The 22,831-nt window shown below is 35.9% G+C and overlaps 1 protein-coding gene across 2 annotated transcripts in view; it reads right to left on the bottom strand.

The window, feature by feature from the left end:
• The window catches only part of AMN1 (antagonist of mitotic exit network 1 homolog), an 83,125-nt gene that overhangs the window by 16,588 nt on the left and 43,706 nt on the right, over window positions 1-22,831 (bottom strand). For both annotated transcript variants that reach the window (XM_043968880.1, XM_043968881.1), the window contains exon 6: window positions 18,385-18,496. In XM_043968880.1, coding sequence (XP_043824815.1) covers window positions 18,385-18,496 — 112 coding nt within the window. The remainder of the gene's footprint in view (window positions 1-18,384; window positions 18,497-22,831) is intronic.

Raw genomic sequence — 22,831 nt, 5'->3', positions numbered from 1 at the left:
GGGGCTGACTTTGCATGCATGTCTATTTCTAAGATTTTCTTCTCTACCTTCCTGGAGTGTCCTCTATCAATTATCTCTCTCTCCAAAGAATCCCTAATGCTAATTCCCATTCTTTTTTTTTTTTTTTTAGTGAGGCAATTGGGGTTAAGTGACTTGCCCAAGGTCACACAGCTAGTAAGCGTTAAGTAAGTCTGAGGCCGGATTTGAACTCAGGTACTCCTGACTTCAGGGCCGGTGCTTTATCCACTGCGCCACCTAGCCGCCCCCCATTCATTCTTTTTGCAGCTATATTTAGTGCTTAGTATATTCTCTCTGTCAATTAGAAGTCATATCTCCCTCCAAATGTAACATGCAGCACAAGGAGCCAGGTTATAATGGATGCTACTGCAGTGATGAGATGAGAAAAGCCTGAATGGGTTAATATGGGAATTACTGAAATTTACTTTACTAGAAAGCGGTTCTCACTTGCTTTGTAAGCACCAGTTTGTTCTTCATTTGATGCATATAGTAGAATTTCTGTAATCAGTTTTATAGTCTGGAAAGCTCTGGGAGTTCACAGTATGAAAGACTTTCAGAGTAAAGAGCAATCAATATTTCTATTAATTTTCATGAACCCCAATGTTGTCTGTCAAATAAGAAAAAGCATTAAAATCCAAATGAAATAAACATGAAAGAATTGCAGAGTGATGTGACAGAGAGGATTACTTGAAAATGTCAAAGTAACTATCTTCTTTTAAGGAATGAATGATTATATATGATTTCTGTTTTAAAAATATAATCAAGGGGGCAGCTAGATGGCACAGTGGATAGAGTACCAGCCCTGGATTCAGGAGTACCTGAGTTCAAATCCGGCCTCAGACACTTAACACTTACTAGCTGTGTGACCCTGGGCAAGTCACTTAACCCCCAGTTGCCTTACTAAAAAAAAAAAAAAATATATATATATATATATATATATATATGTATGTATGTATATATATAATCAATAGGGGCAGCTAGATATCTCAGTGGATAAAGTACCGGCCCTGGACTCAGGAGGACCTGAGTTCAAATCTGGCCTCAGACACTTGACACTTACTAGTTGTGTGACCCTGGGCTAGTCACTTAACCCTTGTGAGGGCCAAAATTGGATATACAGAGCATTAATCTCCCCCTTTAACTTTCCCTTTTATATATACCTCCCAGGCCAATAAGAAAAGGAGCCTCTGAGCTTTAGTTCATAAAGGATCAGGTTTTATTACTTGGGAATTAATTGGACCATAAAGGTGAAACCAATTAGGGAAATAAGGAAGTAGAAATACAGATGGATAGTCTTAGCTCTAAGCTTAGCCTATGGAACTTAGTCTTAAACTCAGCAACCCTGAACTGCCACCAGACTGAGAACCAGCACTCCCAACATAGAGCACAAAACACGCTACCATGAGCTGAGTGCTGCCAGAGACTGACTGCCAGGCTGAAAAGCGTGAACTCCTTGAACACACCCCACCTCCCAGAAGTTCCCTCCCTTCCGGTCACGTTCCGTTTTTTTCCTCCCACAAAAGGGGAGGTCCTTCCCAGTAGCATATGTAATTGCAGGGTGGGCCAGGTGTGGCCCCTCCCAAATGATTCAGCTAAAACTTTCGATATTAATCTTTACCACAAATAATTTTTACCACATTCCCCCCTTTGTTTCATTGGAAAAATGAATGAGTTTGCTCAATGAAACACCCTCATTGCCCTGCAAAAAAGCAAAAAAAAAAAACCCAACCAAAACAAAACAAAACAAAAATATAATTAATGCTTTAAAAATATGATCATAGACAGAGCATGGCATGCATATATGATTATTGGCTTCCTCACCAAACTATGAAATCACAAAATCCTTCTGTGTTGCCTTTCTTTGGAATTGAATAGGAAAGGAAATTGTCTTCTAAGACTAGAAGAGTTACTTTAAAAATATGAGTTGTAGAAAAAATAACCTCCTATGTTAAAGGTATATGAGTTTAGAGAGTTGGGGCAGTTAAGTGGCATGGTGGATAAAATGCCAGGCCTGAAGACTCAAACACTTAATAGGTGTGTGACCCTGGGCAAATCAATTCACCATGTTTGTCTCATTTTCTTGATCTGTAACATGAGTTGGAGAAGGAACTGACAATCCTTCCAGTATCTTTGCAAGAAAACCCCAAATAGGGTCACAAAGAATCAGACATGACTGAAACTACGAACAATAATAGAGAGGTATATTTCTATAAACTTTGAGATGAACTCTTTTACTTAAAAAATCAGATGCTGTCATGATGATAATAATAATACCTAGCATTTATAATAGTTCTTTAAGGTTTCCAAAGTGCTTTATAAATATTATTCCATTTTATCCTCACAAAACCCCTGGGAAATAGATGCTATTATTATTCCATTTTTTATAGATTAGGAAACTGAGGTAGATAGAAATTAAGTGACTTGCTCAGGGTGGTCACAAAGCTAGTAAGCATCTGAGGCTGGATTCAAACTCAGTCTGCTTAACTCCAGGTCTAGTGCTTTACCAATGTACCATTTATAAACATGAATTAATAAATATTATACCGTATAATATTCATAAACTTTTGTTACTTTTCATTACCAACCAAGAGGACCAATCAAAAAACTGAAGGTGGTTAATTTGAATATGTTTAGAGCCTGGATTATTCTTTTAAGTTAAATGGATTAGTCCCAGTAGACTCCCATGTTGTATGATTGTCTACATCCACTTAGTGGATATAGAATTAGATGAACTGGGGGCAGCTAGGTGGCGCAGTGCATAAAGCACCAGTCCTGGATTTAGGAGTACCTGAGTTCAAATCCGGCCTCAGACACTTGACACTTACTAGCTGTGTGACCCTGGGCAAGTCATTTAACCCCCATGGCCCTGCAAAAAACAAAACAAAACAAAACAAAAAACCAAAACCCAACCAAAAAGAATTAGGTGAACTGCTAAGCAATAATTACCTTCCTAGTACTCACTGTAATCATGGATCACTTACTTGTTCACTCAAGGACACACCTGAAAGTCATTGACTATATTTCTACATGTCTTTATACTTTGAAGGCAAGAAGTCAGATATAGGTTAATATAATTTAACTGTCTTTTTAAAAAATTTACAAGGCCATTGGTTTAAATGAATCTTTATGAAGTAATTTGATGCTAGATTTCTGAATGCTACCCAATAGCTTATAATTTTGCATCAATTATAAAAGTAGAAATAACACAATGTTGAACACATTCACATAATATTTGCAATAAAAAACATAGATATTGAGTCTAACAGTCAATTTTTAGAATAATAATTCTAGAGGGCAGAGCCAAGATGGTGGAGGAAAGGCAGTGACTTGCCTGAGCTCTCCCCAAAACCCCTGTAAATACCTTCAAATAATGCCATAAGACAATTCCTAGAGCAGCAGAACCCACAAAAGGACAGGGTAAAATCATTTTCCATCCAAAGACAACTTAGAAGGTTGGCAGAAAAGGTCTGTTGTACCAGGGTGAGAGTAGAGTGCAGCCTAGCGCAGGCCACACCAGCACAGATCCAACCCTAGCACAGACCCAGCCACAGCCACAGCAAACCAGGAGCAGGCCTTGGGAGCCTCTGAATCAGTAGCAGAGTGCAGTCCATAGATGGTAAGGGGGTCAAACAACTCCAGGAGATTACAGGGGATCTCTTTGCTAGCACTGAGGCAGGACTCTGTTGTTTTGCCCAAAGCCAGATCCAGGTAACAGTCTTGGGTGGAGAAGCAGAAAAGCAGGCTTGTGGTTGCTGGCAGACCAGAGCACAGGCCAGGAGAGTAGTAAACATACCTCTCTTTAAATTATACCACCTTGGAAGAACTAAAGGACTTACAAATTCCTAAAAGTATCTCTGAAAACATCTGCTCAAACTCCCTGAACCTTGGGACAGTGTGTCTTCCACCCTGGAAGCAGTACCCCACTTTAACAAAAACTTAAAAGTCAAGAAATAGGCTGGAAAAATGAAGATACTGACCCTAGAAAGTTTCTATGGTAACAAGATCAAAATACACCCTCAGAAGAAGATAACAAAGTTAAAGCTCCTATATCCAAAGCTTCCAAGAAAAATATGAATTGGTCTCAGGGCTCAAAAAGGACTTTGAAAATAAAGCAAGAGAGGTAGAGGGGAAAATGGAAGGAGAAGTGAGAGTGATGCAAGAAAATCATGAAAAAAAGTCAACAGCTTGGCAAAGTCAGAAACATCATAGATGTGGACAACAATGATTGGTTACAAAACCTAAAGCATCACAGGCAGCAAAAACAGTATGACTGGCTGGATATTTGGGACTAGTAACAACCTTTCCTTCCATCCTGGAAAGATAGATTGATAGAATCTATCTGCTTGCTAGTGGAATGGAGATGTCAGGATCCCCTTGCCAAAGACTATCACTCTCTTTTCACTCCTCTCTTTTTACTATTAGGAGACACCTTGTTTTCCAGAGCTAAGGCTCAGAAAACCAGTTGTGCCCTGAGCTTGACAAAAGAACAATCCTTTGTACTCACTCTCTAGTTGAACTCTGCTGCATCTGAATCCCATAATTGCTTCACACCAACCCCAGGTCATCCCTAAACTTGGACAAGCACCTACAGGAACCATGTTCCAGTCATGAAGCCCTGCTATGAATCATTGTTGCTGTTACCCTTCATTGCCATGGTTACACCTTACCGTGCAGTTCTTTGTCTAGTCACCAATATATGTATCAAAGCTAAGCCTAGCTGCCTCCTAGATGAGACCCTGGCATGTGTGTCTTGTTTCTCCTCCTCCAAAGGAATAAAGAAAGCTTTCTGCTTATTACCTCTATGAGCTCTTTGGTTTTATTTTATTTTTCATAGTTTAACAGAGATAACAGACTCCCCTGACAAAGAGTGATTCACAGGAAAAGTAAACTTTTGAACCTAAGAGATAACACATTTCCACTAATAGTCTAAGGACAGCCAATGGTATAGAGATAACAGGTTTCCTTCAATTAAAAGTGCTTTATTTAAAAAAAAAGTGATTTATAAGGAAACTGAACTCAAACTTAAGATAGCAGCCTTCTTTTAATAGGGAAACTGAACTTTTGAACTGGTGAATTTCTAAACTGAACTTAAAGACAAAGGAATGTGACTTTAGGTAGTTATATGAAATATTGGTGGTAATACAGAATAGAATCAGTTACAAATGGAAAAAGAAACAATTTGAATTTCTCACATAACGTGTTTCATAAATGTTTTCTAATGGTAATGTTACTACTGCTAATTAGAAAATTATTGATAATTTTTGAGTGTACTGTTTCAGTAGAGGGACTGGAGTAGAAACAAGATGACAGAGATTTATAGAGAATGGGTGGTGAAAAATTATAAGTTATATGTATATGAGATGATTATGGATTTGAGTCAGATTAAACTCTGAGGATGGGGTCTAGAAGATACCCAGCTCTGCCCCAGTATAGTTAGTTTAAAAGTTTATTGCTTGTCAAATTCTCACTGTCTGCTTTAAGTTTTATTGCCAATTAACAGTATTTTTACTTCTGCTCAGTCTCCCCACTTGTCAGCTACATATTAGTTTTGTCTGCAATCCATCATGTGTCAGAACCCCAGTCCCTGTTGAGTGGGTTGGGGAGTTTGCCCACCAATTCAATACTCGGGACTCAAGAAGAAAGGACGGGGCTCAGCACATGATGCAGCAATTAAGTTGAGACCAGATGTTAAGTGACATGTCTCTTTTTCTCAGAGCAGAATCCCCTTGACCCTAGGGTCCCAACAATGGGTTATTCTTTTATTCTTTATTCTATTTCTTTGATTTCCCAACATAGCTGAAGATAAATTTTAACCCTGTCATCCTTCTAAAATTAACATGACTACAAAACAATGCTAAAACACCTGAGTGACTCTTCCTGTTATTCAAGCTGAATATCTTTAGAGATGGGGGCCTGGAGAGGGGAGTCAGTGGGAACTATGAGATCTGAAACATCTGACTGTCACTCCCCTGTTTCCTCTTCCTTTGGTTTGACCTTGTTCCCCCTCCCCTTTTCCCCCTTGTTCCTGGAACACGTATGCATGTCTCCATACATTGATCACGAAGCTAAACATGCACCCTGGGTGAGACAGGATTGGATGTTAGATTGTGAGCTCGCCCTAGTGTGCGTGGGGACTTCCCCTCTGACCAACATTCCTATAAAAGGTCAAGGCATGTATTAGCTATCATGGCTCAGGCATTGAGTTTGCCCATTCCCATGGGAATGTAATAAATCTGTCTCTGCTTGACTTGGTGGTCTCCTCGAGTTATTTGGGTAAACTGAGGCAGTTTGCCCCAAACATATGTATAGGCTGGTAATTTAAAAAGTTTAGTTGTAAAAGGGTAGGATAATGAAATATTAAGAAATAAGACCACAATGTTTACTTTAACTTAGTCTTCCTAATTTGTAAAGTAAGTAATTATACTAGTTGTTGAATTAATACTAAAGCATGCAAATTACTGTAATCTATAAGTAGGAAAGATCTTGCTGTTTTGATTTGGATTTGTTGGCCTAAACAATAGTTAAATTGGTGCTTGAAATCTGTCAAATGTGTAAAATACAATTCCTGGAGTATCTTGTTCTTTTCAAAATGATATAAATATAATTAGGCAAAAGTAAACAAGCTATCTTATGTCACCTTAATGGGAAATCTGATTTTTACCCCATGTTTGTGATTTAATGTGGAATTAGAACATGTATGGAAATAAATGCAAACTAAATTAAGAGTCATCCTAAAGATATTCCCTTTGTTTAAATAAATTCTGTGGGTAGCAGTAGCCTATGTTTATGTGGTTAATAACTGAACATGATTGACTAATGCAGAAATATGTTTAATGTTATTATGTGTATATATATATAACCTATATCAGATTACCTGCTGTCTAGGGGAGGGGGGAGGGAGGGGAGAGAGGGAGAAAAATCTGAAATTGGAAAGCTTGTATAAACGAAAGTTGAGAACTATCTTTACATGTAACAGGAAAAAATAAAATATTTTATTAAAAAAATAAAAAATTTTTAAAAAGTAAATGACTGTTGGGGCAGCTAGGTGGCACAGTGGATAGAGCACCGGCCCTGGATTCAGGAGGACCTGAGTTCAAATCCAGCCTCAGACACTTGACACTTACTAACTGTGTGATCCTAGGCAAGTCACTTAACCCCAATTGCCTCACCAAAAACCCAAAAACAAACAAACAAAAAGTAGATGTCTGTATTTTCAGAAATATCTCCCCATATCAATACCATTAACAGAATGGATTTTTTTCTAAGTCTTAGCAAGGAGGATTTCTCCGTAACTGTTCAAGCCCCCTTGAACCTGTAATATCATTATTAGGGCTATAACATAAAAAGATCAAAGAAAGAGGAAAAGGACCCATATGTACAAAATCTCTTAGAGCAGCTCTTTTAGTAGTAGTTCCAACTGAAAACTAAGAGAGATACTCCCACCCCAATTAGGGAATGACTAAACAGATGATAACATGTGAAAATAAGGGAGTATGACTGCACTCTAAGAAATAATCAAATGGAAAGTTTAAAAGGAAACTAGAAAGACTTCTATGAACTGATGCAAAGTGAAGTGAGAACTATAACAACTTATATGATAACTTTATAAAAAATCTTTTAAATCTTTTAGAATTTTGATAAATTCAATGATAAATCATGATGACAGAGGACTGAAGATAAAAACATGCTAGCCACCTCCTGCCAGAGAGGTGATGAATTTACTACAATGTAGACTGAGATATACATTTTTGAACATGACCAATATGGGAAATTGTTTTGCTGGACTTACATACTTATTATTGGGTTATTGTTTTTTTAATTGTTCAGTTGGGGAGAGTGAGACATAATAAATGTATGCAAATAAATTAATATTTTAAAAAGATGACTTCCTAAAAAAAAATAACTGAACATGCTATTATACAAAAAATTGCCTAATCTGTTCCCTGTATACAATTTGGCATTATTAGATTTATAGATCCCATCCTGACTCTTTTTGTTGTCTGTTATTAAGCATTTTTAAGCAAAATCATTTGATGTGATTTTTCTGAAATGAATTTGTTTCTGTTACCAATGTGGAATCATAGGTAATATTTATCTAAGATTTGTGATTCTTGAGAGGTTATTTCACTGATTATTGGAATTTACTATTTAAGACTTTGGGGGGGGGGCGGCAACTAGGTGGTGCAGTGGATAAAACACTGGCCTTGGATTCAGGAAGACCTGAGTTCAAATCTAGCCTCAGACACTTGACACTTAACTAGCTGTGTGACCCTGGGCAAGTCACTTAACCCTCATTGCCCTGCAAAACAAACAAAACATTATGGGACTGTTAACTGATAATGTTCTGAGTCTGACTCCAGATATGATCATTGAGTAATGCTATTGAACTAAGGAGCCATGATGCCAGAAATCTTATGGGGTTTCACATGCATAAACTACAGGTGGAGTTGTCATGGGAAAGGCAGGGAGAATGACTTTTGGCAAGGGCTGAGGTAGGATTCTCCTGACTTAATTTCCCCCATTTTGACAGTTGGAGCAGAAACATATCCCACCTGACTGACTTTAAGCCTGGCTCAGTGCAATGGGCTATCTGCACAACTTTTGCCTGGAACTGTCATGGAGTTAGGAAAAAATTTATTCCCTTACTGTATAATTATTTTCCTATTCTTTTATGGTAACTTCCTATAATTATGTCAGATGTTATATGAAGAACACAATATTGGATCCTTATCTCTTAGGTAAATACTGAACTACATCTGTGTTAATATGGTGAGAAGCAGGTATACAATTTGAGCAATTTGTCCTGAAATTTTAATCCTTTCTGTATTCCAAACAATTAAGTATTTAGGCTTGATGTCTCTTTGTTACTAGCTATACAATCTACATAAGATAGTCTTTTAATTTCTCATAATAGTATTGGGATAATTAGGCAATTGATGCAGAGATTTTTGAAACCAGGATATGATTTGTTATTTATTTAATATCACAATTGTCTCAGTTCTGTGTTAAGGAAAAGGAATATCAGCATAGCTTTGTGTGGTCTATTTTGTGAATGCCTTAAAGAGACATCCATTTTTATTAGAGGTTATTTATTTGAATATGGGTAAAAGCTGACAATGTTTCTATAACCTACTTGATATAAACTGCATTTTTGTGTATCATTCCTAAACCTTTTGTTACAACTGAAGTTAATTTGGCAGCTTTTATATGAATTAATTTTTGTATTAGGAACCATCTTCTTATACAAAGGAGTCTGAGATTCCTTAGTGGAATCTCAGCCTCCAGATGGGGGATTGAATAATGCCAAGTATAAAAATTGGGTTTTAATTTTCTGTTTGTATCTGAGTTTCATATGTAACAATTGGATAATCTAAAATCATAAAAATCTCTAACCTAAAAGGTTCCAAATTTTATTAGACATAAAGTTTTGAGCTAACTTTCATTATCTAACCTGGTTATTGGCAAAGTAATTTCAATTTGTGTTAAGATCATTTTGTAGGAATATTCAACTGAGGAGGAGGATCTAAAGAAGATAGTCAGCTTGGAGGAACTGCTTGGAGATCACACCTGGAATAAAGAGTTGCATCAAGATGATGTACTGATAAATCAGGCACCTGTATGAGATGAGACTTCAGGAGACTTACATGGACATTTTTTCCCATTTTTACTTTTGCCCTTTGTGTACATTATCTGTAAGGTCTACTTACTAAAGGGTTCTTCCCCCTTTAGTTTTGTCAATGTGTCGCTCAGTTGCTCTCCTTTTTCCCTTCACATTGTTATCCATCATAAACCCCATAGCTAAGACCTTTTGATTTAGTTTAAGAAATATCATTTGGTGATGCTCTGAAGAAATTTCATTTCTCAATTAGAATCAGATGGGGGATTATGAGAAATAATTATTAATAATCTTTATCTTGGGGTACTCCCCTTAATTCTTAGTCTTTTCTCCCCCTCCACTCCAAAAACTTGAGTTTTCCTTGAGAGATTTTATCAAATGTCTCCATCTGGGCCAAGCCAAAAACAAGTTCACAAAAGTTGCCTAAGTTGAGACAGATTCTTTTGTCTAGATAAGCTGAAGGACTTTACTGATGAGATTTAGCCTTAGTGAACACATTCTAGAGTGGGAATCATTGTGCTACCATCAGCCTGGGTGGAGGTCTCTACATTTTTCCCTGATGTCATCTTTACTTGAATCACAACTTAACTTTATTTTAATATAACCCACCTAAAAATCATATCAACCAATTAGATTTGAATGATGTTAACTAATATTTGATTGTTGTGTGATGGACCTCCTATAGTGGGAAAGGTATTTGAATAAGACATGACCAAAGGGGTCTTTGGTCTGAGAGAGATGACCACAGACCTCATTTTATTAATACCTTGCTGGACATATTAATAAAATGATTAAATTACCCAGATACTGTCTCTCAATTTTTTTTTTTTTAGATAGGCAATTGGGGTTAAGTGACTTGCCCAGGGTCACACAGCTAGTAAGTGTCAAGTGTCTGAGGCCGGATTTGAACTCAGGTACTCCTGACTCCAGGGCTGGTGCTCTATCCACTGCGCCACCTAGCTGCCCCGTCTCTCAAATTTTTAAACATCACAGAACCAAAGTCACTAAGTTGAATAAGCGCCTTAAGAGAAAGAAAAAAATTTAATGACACTTAGTAGTACAACCTAAAAAAAGATGCTGAAGTCTTGATAAGAGAGAGTCATCAAATAGTTAGGAATTGTATGGTTAATAATATTCATGTAAAGAAGCATTAACTTAATTGATTACTTTAATATTGGAGAGAAATGTCTAGGGAAAAAATAGAGCATTATGCATTTTTGAGCTACAAGAGAATTTGAAGGACCTTTAGTTCAATCTTCTCATTTTAGAGATGAGGAAATTGAGGATCCCCAAAATATAATCTAATCCAACCCCATCATTTTACTGATGAAGGAAATGAGACCTAAGTGGTTAAATGACTTCCTTTTGATCATAGTAGATAATGGCAGAAATGGAACTAGAATCTAAATCTTCTAATTTTCAATCCAGTATTCCTTCCACCTAGAACTTCCTTGAACTTTATTGAACTTTCAAGAATTAGATCTGGTATGTGGCTTTTTCTCTGGTACTTTGATTTATGAAATAATCTCAGGTACTCAAAGGTTCTGATTTACAGAGTTTTATTATAATTTCCAAAAGTCTAATATATAATATATATATTATTATCTCAGGTGTATCAGAGAGATTACTTCAATAGAATTATGTTGGTGGTGATAATTGACCCAAGTTGGTAATAACTTACATTTCCAGTAGAAACATCATATTTATTGGCAGCATGTTAGACTTTGGCCAGGACCAGTTCTAAACAAATATGAAGTTAATATTCCCCAAGTCCTAAGCAAGTATGAAGTTTATAAACTCAGTCTCCCCCCTATTCTTCTTCCCCTTGTATTACCAAATGAAATAAGTCATAAATGTATGGCAGTTGGAACCGAGTTTGATTATTGGGTTAGCAACTCTGAAATAGTTTCAGTGTTTGAAAATTCACTATTGGCTCTACATTCTTACTTCCTATCTAGATACATACATAATAAATTAATGGGATTTTTAAGTAATGGATTTTTTTAACCACTCTGAGTTTTTCTATCTTTGAAAGACACACTGACCACTGAAAATGGGTAATTAATGAGGCCTAGAATTGAAAAAAAAGGAAGAGATCAGACTTTATTATCTTTGGGAAATTCTTTTTTTGGGGGTGGGTGGGGCAATGAGGGTTAAGTGACTTGCCCAGGGTCACACAGCTAGTAAGCGTCAAGTGTCTGAGGCCAGACTTCAACTCAAGTCCTCCTAAAACCAGGACTGGTGCTTTATCCACTGTGCCACTTAGTTGCCCCCTTTTGGGAAATTCTAAGGTTATTTTAATTAACCAAATATTCTCCCTGAAATAAAAGTTCATCATTTTAACACCACTAACTTTCTGGCAATGATGTATGACTGTGAATTTTGAAACATAACCTTTTCTGAAGAATGTAAGTTGAAGACTATGCTAAGGGTGATGCAAAAGGCACATGTTGGGCAAGAGCACAGTAAATGTACTACATAACAAGAAATTACATGGGAAATGTTAAAATAATTATGTAAAAGATGTCACCAAAAAAATGTTTGAGCCAAAAAGAAGAGGAGTCAATCATATAGCAAGAAAAGGGATAACTGATGGACAATCTAGAAGCTTCAGCACTATGGTAGCTACACTTTGTCGGGTGAACAGCAGAAAGGCCTATAATATCTAGTAAAGTGGACTGCTTATGTTAGGCTTATGGAAGGAAAGAGATGAGAAACTCACAGAATGGGAAGACATGGATAAGTTACAATTTGTATTACTGAGGGAAATACCTGCATCAATGAGATCACATACACTAAAGTTTTTTAGAAAGTGTTCAAAGTTTTTTTATTTACAAATAACTATTTTGGAAATACAATAAATATTTAGGAAACTTTCAATTTCATTTCAACAAACATTAAGTGACTACTATATACTGTAAAAAATTATTAATTATATCTAATCTGAAAATGAATAGCTGTGGACTATATGGAAAATTATAATTATATGAAAAATTACAAGTTTAGAAAAATTATAATTGGGCCATAAGTCCTGCCATGGTCGCCATTCAAATGTAAAAATATGTTTAACTAACTTGGGGGAACTAATCTGACTGGGGGCCTAATCTAACTGGACTTTTGACTGACTGGCTATCTGACTGCTATTAATTTAATATGGGCCATTTATAAAATTTCTCCACACTGCTCCCAAATTGATAAGCAAACAATTAAGAAGCCTATTAATTAAATAGAAGCAGAATTCATTTATAAAAATCAATGTAAACAATAAGGGTAAAGAAATGCAAATTATACAACCTGTCTGCTTTTAATATGATAAGGGCTTCCTCTTGCCTTAGGGTATGCTCCTGCTTTCTCAGCTTTTTCTCCTTTTTCTGTCTGTTCTCTTCTCTCTACCTTCTAACTGGAAAGCCCTTTCTCCAACTCCCCTGTGCTGACCACCCCACTAAATAGCCCCCTGCTTCACCCTTTAACTTCTCTCTCACTACCGTAGAGATGAACCCCTGAAAAGCCCCTTACTCCGTACGGCTCCTTCCTCTGTCTGTCTCCTCCAACTTCCTTGTACCATCTCCCCACCTTGTCTCTTGTCAGCCCCCCTTTTTATTAACCTGCTCTCAGGTGAAATCCGGGGCTGGCCACTCCCAGGGCTGGCCTGAGCCAGGGCTCCCAGGGCAGAGGCTTTTCATGCGCCTCTGAAGCAGAGGGTGAGGGGAAGCTCCACTTGTGGAGCCTGAGGCTAATTTCAAGCCCACAATACTCAGCACTACAAATATAAAGACCAAAACAATCCCTGCTCTCAGGGTTTCTATTACAATTCAATATCATCTATTGGGGGGCTACAATATGTATATCAATAGGCATAGTACAAAATATATTGAGGAAGGAAGAGCACACTAACAACATGTGTGTGTGTATGTGTGTTTGTGTGATCAGGGAAAATGTCATTGAGCTTATGGAAATACATGGGTAGGAAATTGAGTATCAAATCAAAAAAATGGATAGTATTCCATTTGGCTAGGCTAAAGTAAAGAATATGTGAAGGGCAGTAATGTGAAATAAGGTTATAAATGGAGGTTGGGCCAAATTGTGAAATCAAAGATAACTCCACGGATACAAACCTGAGTTATGAGTAGGAATATGGTGCCCTTGATAGAAATAGAGAAGCTTGTAGAAGGAAAAGATTTTTTTTTTTAGATTATTTTATTCTAATTGGATTTGTGTGCAAGAGAGGGTATAATTCTTTTTTTTTTTTTTTGTGAGGAAATGAGGGTTAAGTGACTTGCCCAGGGTTACACAGCTAGTAAGTGTCAAGTGTCTAAGGCTGGATTTGAACTCAGGTCCTCCTGAATCCAGGGCCAGTGCTTTGTCCACTGTGCCACCTAGCTGCCCCCGAAGGAAAAGATTTGGTGGACTAACAATAAATTCTGTGTTGAATATGCTGATGTAGGCATAAATTGTCCTTTTTACATTTTTGGCTATCATTTGAGAACAACAAAATAGAGTTCAGTGTCTTATTCAATCAAGCAAAACCAATGTCATTTTCAATTTTTTAAAATTTCAATTTTTTTTCCAAATTAGGCATACCAATAAATTAGCAAAGACTGACATCTTTTATAAGAAACAAAAACTAAGGTTTAGCCTGAGTATAGTCAAACTATCCTGAAACACATTCTTACAGAGTAGATTTATAGACCTTTCTAGTTACTGTACTAGTTACAATTATTACATTTTACAGACTATGCTCTGCATTCTATTATATATGCAGAATTATAGATTTATTATCTCTGGTTGACCAGAGATAATGACCCTTTTTCCTTAGGTTTCTCAAAAGTGCTATCTATATGGGTAGGTGCTTAATTAATGCTTACTGAATGAATGAATAGTCCATTTGTACAAAAAGGTTCTGTCTCATGAACTGCCTTGGCTCTGGACTTTTTGATAAAGGTGTCTATCACCCTAAAGCCAGACCTAATAAAACTGCAGATAGTTTCTATAGTTATTTTTACTCTTTTATCTTAATTGTAGACAATTAAGATGACTGTTTTTCTCGATTTTTTTCATAGATCAGACTCTTCATCTATACAGCTATAGAAGCACTTTCTCTCAGTTGACCTTCAGTCTCATCTCTCCAACTGCCTATTAGACATCCCAAATCTGATGTTGTGTAGGCATCTTAAAATCAATATGTCCAAAATGGAACTCATTCTTTCCCCCCAAATCCTCCCCACGTAAAATTTCCCTATTACTGTCAATAGCACTGCTCTCTTCCTACTCACCCACACTCCCTGTTGTCATGATTGAAATCTGCAAGTAAGAGAAACTGAGTTAAAGAGTTTTAAGCACAATCAATTTATTAGCAATGGCTAGCAATTTTGCCAATAAAGTGGGTCCAAGACAAATGAGGATTATTAAGGGAAAAAAAACAATAAATGAGAAACATCACAAGTTGAGGAAATTATATTTATTAATATGGAAATTTTTGCTAATTGGAGTATTACAAGAGATTTCATTATGTCATCATGGAAATCTGTCTTGTATAAGCATCCCTGCCAAAAATAGGGAACTGAGATTTGCGAATAGGAGACTTTAACAGGTGAGCAACACTTAAATTGTGGGCATTACTATTATTGATAGTAGAGCAACTATGATTTTGAAATGATCAGATTTATCTGTCTTTTTTAAATTGGTCCTACTTACAGTTAACTGATTTTTGTCTTGTAACTGCCTAAGTCATTGTTCTTTGTCTCTGAACTTAGTTCAGAATTCAACTGGCCTTTAATGTGATAAGGATAGAAGTCCAGTTCTCTTGTCAACCATTGTTCTATTCTTGTGTCAAAGATGTTTGTTTTTTATCCAAAGAAGTCTGTTCTACTATCTCTAACCTTGCAGGTGGACTCAAACGATGAACATTTCTTAGTTATAGGAGGGAAGGAGGGGGTTGTTGCTAGCTCCTCATTCCCATTTCCAAACAATGATATTGTCCCCCATGCCTTAGCACTATAACCAATTTTATTGATTTCATAATTCATGATGTCAAGGCTCATAACTTGTTCCCCACGTACAAAGTCCTGTTCTTTGATCTACACTCCCCAAAATTATAAAAGGGAGTCCCCTCAGATGGGGTCTTAGCTTTGCTTACTGGTAAATTTATACTTTACTAATAAATTGATCAAGCTTGGAATTTTGTGTCTCAGTTTACCATAATTTAAACTGTTAAAAATTTATAATAAACAGCAAGACTTTTAATAGAAATGAGCAACTTAGCTTGTCAGCTGAGCTCTGCAAGAACAAAAATAGGAACTTAGCTAATCAGGGAAGCTAACTGGAGCCACCCTATCAGCCTACATAGGATCTTATACATACTTCTTTAATTTAATAGGATTTATAAGAGCAAAAGTAAATATTTTCCACTATGTAGGTGTCATCCTTGACTCTTAACTCTCTCACCACTCTTACATCCAATCTATTGTCAAGGCCTGTTCATTTTAGCTTTGTAATATCTCTTTAATATGTTCCTTTTTTTTCTCTGATATTGCCACCACTCTGATATAGGTCCTTATCTCTTCATGACTCAACTACTTTAATAACCTTCTGGTTAGTCTGCCTGCCACAAGTCTCTCCCCATTCAAGACCCATCCTCCATTCAGTCACAAAGTGATTTTCCTAAAGCAAAGCGATTTTCTGAAATCATGTCAACCCCCTCAACTCAATAAACTCTATGAGCTTCCTATCACCTCCAGAATTAAATAAAATCCTCTGGTATTCAAAACTCTTCATAACCTATCCTCCCTCCTCCACACCTTTTCCAATCTTCTTACAACTTATTAATACCACCACCCCACCACCAAACATATACTCAGCAATCTAGTGATGATGGTCTCCTTACTGTTCTAAGGAACAAGACATCCCATCTCCCAACTTTGGGCATTTTCACTGGCTATCATGTTCTCCCTCATCTTCAACTCCTAGATTGCCTAGCTTCAAATTCCAGCTAAAACCCCACCTTATATAGGAAGCCTCTCCCAATTCCCCCTTAATTCCAGTGCCTTCCCTCTGTTGATTATTTCCTATTTATCTTTTATATATTTTGAACATAGTTGTTTACAAGTTGTCTCCTCCATTAGATCATGAGCTCCTTGAGGACAGAAACTGTCTTTTGCTTTTCTTTGTAATCCCAGCACTTAGCATGGTATCTAACACCTAGCAGGTGCTTAAAAAATATTTAATGACTGACACTTTTTTGTTCCAAATAGTCCAAAGCTAACATGACTTTGACATGACACTGACCTGGACAGATTGCCCATCATACTAAATTGTGATAATAATGAGACTTTGACATTATAAAGTTTAGTTGTCAAAATAAAAGCACTGTAGGCATGAATCAACTTAATTTTAATATATCATATGTGAAGGGCTAAAATTCTAGCTAGTCTGTCTAAAATCGAATGAGTGGTGTGAGATTTAAAATTGGATATTAGATCATAAATCTCCCCTCTTTAACCTTTCCCTTAATTTATCTCCCAGACTAGTAAATGGAAGAAGCTTGTGGTTTTCTAGTTAGAGCTTTTATTGTATGGTAGTTACCAGGTGATGTTGATTAGAGGGATAGGAAAGTAGAAATACAATACAAATCGTCTTAAGTCTAAGCTTAGTCTATATTCCGTATAAAACTCACCAAAAGCCCAAGGCCACCTTTGGGGAGAGAGAGAGACCGAGTCAAGCGCGTGCTGCTGCTAACCGCGAGCTGGGCCAAGTGGAACTCCAGTCAGCGTCTGTCTGTGCAGCGCAGTTAGGAGACCAGCAGAGCAGGAAAAAGATCCCACTTCCATTCTCTCCTTGCCTTTTAAGCTCGCACCCCGGAAGTCGAGTGCTTAGCAGGCAGTCTGGCGTGCGTAGCAGGCGGACTGGCATGTGTAGCTCATGCCGTTGGTCTCCTCCCCGAAAGGGTGGTCCTTCAAAAACTGGTGTCTTTCAGTTATCCTAACTGACTGTTAAAAAACTTTCATTTTTTTTTTACCACAGTGGTCACCAATAAATTATAAGCTTTAGCAAGAGTTAGACTTTTAAATGTTTATTAAGGAGAATAAGAATTCAGAAAAGAGAGAGAGAAAGGCCTAGATTCCTCTATCTATTAAAGGGAGACCACATTTGTAGCTCCCTTCTCCACCAGAGTCCTCAGGAAAGAAAGTGAGTCAGAGCGCCAGGCTCCCCCTTCTTCCTCCCACAAGCAAACATCACTTCCTGACACCAAAGAAAAGACGCATGGTCTTGCCCTCAGAGACCTTCACCTCATGGTGGAGTTTTTCTACAGTAAGTCTCCAGCAGGTGGCGTCATTCCAATCGTTACACATGTATCATGTAGCCAACTAATATTCATTGTGACCCCAGCTACTCAAGTTTTTGTTTTTGATTTTGATTTTCTATATATTTAGGCACAAGAAAGTCTTACTGAATAGGACAAAACAGAGTTAATTCAGACAATCTATAGAACATATATGATATAACTGTAGCTAAAATGGTCAAAACATAGTTAATTAAAGAGTAAAATACAGTAATTGAGCTTCTTTCCATGACTAAGCTTTCAAAAACCATTTATTCCAACTTATTTAACTATTTTATAGGACACAAATGTTGGGTCCCAATTCTAATACTACATGTAAACTTGACAAAAATTTATTACAAAACTTGAAAAACGCAAATTAATTATTCCTGAAAGTCAACATAAATAAGCATTCATACAATAACAAACTAACCTGTTATCAGAGGGCATTCATGAAAGAGTAAAATGTGTATCTGAGGGCAGCAAGTAAGAACAGCTTCCACAGCACCATCAGTCAGATTTACACAATGCCCCATGTGAATTTCCTATAAGGAACAAAAATAAGAACAATGACAAAATTGGAAAAATGAAGTAGAATCAAATATGGTAATTTGTGTGTGTGTGTGTGTGTGTATATGAATTCCTCAATAAAAGCTAAGGTATAGTAGTACTTTCTTGGTTTTACTTCTATTTTTTATTTAATAAAAGTTAAGACTATAAGTAAATATAAATATGGCACAATTACTTTATGCAGTTCTTCCTATGTGTGTACATACAGACTAATGAACTTAATCCCAATGAAATATTCAGTCAGCAATAAGTGTTTACAGCCATTATTGACTTCATTCAAAACTGTTTTTAAAACCATACAAACTTATAATCTAATTATATACTCTTGCATTAATGGTAATTCATACATAAATAGATATGGGGCACAAATAAGATATTATACATATATGTATATATAACCTTTCTAAATGAAAAAAGCAGACATAATGATTAACATATTCAATTATTGATAGAAAACTAGTTGTGCCAAAAAGGACATATTTGTACATCTTCAAGATCATAAAAATTAAACTACCAAAGAATTATTTTATTGAACTAGGAAAAAAAATCATGAAATTTATTCTAAGGAGCAAAAAGAATCTCAATGCAAAAGTGAAAAAAAAATGGGAAAGAAGGGAACCTAGTGGTACTAGATTTCAAATTATATTTGTTGTTGTTCGGTTGTTTCAGTTATGTTTGACTCTTCATGACCCCTTTGGAAAAGATGCTGAAGTGGTTTGCCATTTTCTTCTCCAGCTCATTTTACAGATGAGAAAATTGAGGCAAATGGTGAAGTGATTTGCCCAGGGTTGCACAGTTAGTAAGTGTCTGAGGTTGGATTTGAACTCAAGTCTTTCTGACTCCAGGGTAGCTGGCCCTCAAACTATATTATAAAATAAAAATCATCAAAACAATTAGATACCCATTAAAAACAGAGGTTAATTAGTAGAACTTATGATGTACTCAACATTAATAAGCAAATGAGGGGCAGCTAGATGGCGCAGTGGTTAAAGCACTGGCCCTGGATTCAGGAGTACCTGAGTTCAAATCCGGCCTCAGACACTTGACACTTACTAGCTGTGTGACCCTGGACAAGTCACTTAACCCCCATTGCCTTAAAAAAAACCCAACCAACCAAACAAAAAAATAAGCAAATGAATACAGTATTATAGTTCCCAATAAACTGAAAGACTCTAGCTACTGAGTAAGGACTTACTATTGGGGGAAAACATTCTGAGAAAGTCTGGCAGAAATTAATAATAAATCAATGTCTCATACCACATACAGAGATATATGGATAGATACATAGATATGTGACAGAAATAGAATGTGACATAAATAGATTGAGGATAATGGAAGAAATTATGATTTGGACTTAGGGATAAGGGAAGAGTTTATGATCAAACAAGAGATAGAAATGCAGAAGATAAAGCAAACAATTTTGTTTGCATAAAATTTAAAAGCTTTTATACAAATAAAATTAAAGCAATTAAAATTAGATTAGATATTCAGTGCCACACTGATCAAACTATCAAAAAATTATTTTATAGTTGTAGGAAAAATAATAACAATTCATCTGGAAAAACAAAAGGTCAAGGACATCAAGAAAGTCAATTTAAAAAACTGTAAAAGAAGGTGGTCTAGCCAAACCAGATCTCAAGCTGTATTATAAAGTGGTAATTATCAAAATAATATACTACTGTATAGATAATGAAGTAATATCAATAATAAACATGTATGCACCAAGTGGTATAGCATCCAAATTCTTAGAGGAGAAGTTAAATGAGTTACAAAAGGAAATAGACAACAAAACTATACCAGTGGCAGATCTGAATCTTCCCCTCTCAGAATTAGATAAATCTAGCCAAAAAATAAATAAGAAGTTAAAGAGGTAAACAGAATGTTAGAAAAGTTAGACATGATAGATGTCTGGAGAAAATTAAATGGGGATAGAAAGGAATATACCTTTTTCTCAGCAGTACATGGCACATTTTCAAAAATTGACCATGTATTAGGGCACAAAAACCTCATAGTCAAATGTAGAAAGGCAGAAATAGTAAATGGATCCTTCTCAGATCATGATGCAATAAAAATTACATGTAATAAAGAGCCATGGAAAGGTAGACTGAAAATTAATTGGAAATGAAATAATTTCATTCTAAAGAATGAGTGGGTCAAACAACAAATCATAGAAATCAGCAATAACTTCATCCAAGAGAATGACAATAATGAGACAACATACCAAAATCTATGGGACGCAGCCAAAGGAGTACTTAGGGGAAATTTTATATCTCTAACTGCTTACATCAATAAAAAAGAGAAAGAGATCAATGAATTGGGCATGCAACTTAAAAAGCTAGAAAAAGAACAAATTAAAAATCCCCAATTAAATACTAAGTTATAAATACTGAAAATTAAAGGAGAAATTAATAAAATTGAAAGCAAGAAAACTATAGAATTAATCAATAAAACTAAGATCTGGTTTTATGAAAAAAAAATAAAACAGATAAACCATTGGTTAATTTGATTTAAAAAAAGAAAGAAGAAAACCAAACTACCAGTATCAAAAATGAAAGGGGTGATTTTACCACCAATGAAGTAGAAATTAAAGCAATCATTAGGAACTGTTTTGCCCAACTGTATGCCAATAAATTTGACAATCTAAATGAAATGGATAAATATTTACAAAAACACAAACTGCCCAGGTTAACTCAAGAGGAAATAAAATCCTTAAATAATCCCATATTAGAAAAAGAAATTGAATAAGCCATTAATGAACTCCCTAAGAAAAAATCTCCAGGGCCAGATGGCTTTACAAGTGAATTCTACCCAAAAAACAAAAAAAAGGGGGGGGGGTGCAGCTAGGTGGTGCAGTGGATAAAGCACCGGCTCTGGACTCAGGAGGACTTGAGTTCAAACTCGGCCTCAGACACTTGACACTTACTAGCTGTGTGACCCTGGGCACTTGCCCGAAAACCAAAAACCAAAAAACCCAAAAAAGCAAGTGAATTCTACCAAACATTTAAAGAACAATATTATATTGTTAAAGAACAATTTCCAATATTATACAAATTATTTGGAAAAATAGGTGAAGGAGTTCTACCAAATTCCTTTTATGACACAAATATGGTGTTGATACCAAAACCAGGCAGAGCCAAAACAGAGAAAGAAAATTATAGACCAATTTCCCTAATGAATATTGATGCAAAAATCTTAAATAAGATATTAGCAAGGAGATTACAGCAAGTGATCATCAGGATAATACACTGTGGCCAGGTGGGATTTATACCAGGAATGCAGGGTTGGTTGGTTCAACATTAGGAAAACTATTAACATAATCAACCACATCAATAAGAAACTAACCAAAATCATATGATTATCTTAATAGATGCAGAGAAAGCTTTTGACAAAATACAGCACCCATTCCTAATAAAAACACTAGAGAGCTTAGGAATAGGTGGAGCTTTCCTTAAAATAATAAGCAGTATCTACCTAAAACCATCAGCAAGAATTATACGTAATGGAGATAAGTTAGAGGCCTTCCCAATAAGATCAGGGGTGAAACAGGGATGTCCATTATAAATAATAATAATAATAATAATAAAGATATAATATAAAATAGAAATAAATAAGATGTCTCTTATTTAATATTGTACTAGAAATGTTAGCTTTAGCAATCAGAGAAGAAAAAGGAATTAAAGGAATTAGAATAGGCAAGGAGGAAACAAAACTATCACTCTTTGCAGATGATATGATGGTATACTTAAAGAATCCTAGAGAATCAACTCAAAAATTACTTGAAACAATAAACAACTTTAGCAAAGTAGCAGGATATAAAATAAATCCACATAAATCATCAGCATTTCTATACATGACCAACAAAGTCCAGCAGCAAGAGATAGAAAGAGAAATTCCATTTCAAGTAATGGTAGATAATATAAAATACTTGGGAGTCTACTTGCCAAGACAAACCCAGGAACTCTATGAACACAACTACCAAATACTCTTCACACAAATCAAATCAGATCTAAATAATTGGAAAGATATCAATTGCTCATGGATAGGCAGAGCTAATATAGTAAAAATGACAATACTACCCAAATTAATTTACTTATTCAGTGCCATACCAATCAGACTAACTAAAAATTATTTTATAGAGATAGAAAAAATAATAACAAAATTCATCTGGAAAAACAAAAAATCAAGAATATCCAGGGAAATAATGAAAAAAAATTCACAGGAAGGTGGGTTAGCGGTACCAAACCTGGAGCTTTACTATAAAGCGGCAGTCATCAAAACTATCTAGTACTGGCTAAGAAATAGAGTGAAGG

The sequence above is a fragment of the Dromiciops gliroides genome, chromosome 5, assembly GCF_019393635.1.
Source record: "Dromiciops gliroides isolate mDroGli1 chromosome 5, mDroGli1.pri, whole genome shotgun sequence".
NCBI classification, from domain to species: Eukaryota; Metazoa; Chordata; class Mammalia; order Microbiotheria; family Microbiotheriidae; genus Dromiciops; species Dromiciops gliroides.
Note: the sequence above shows the minus strand (reverse complement) of the source record. Positions and strands in the feature narration are given on the sequence as shown.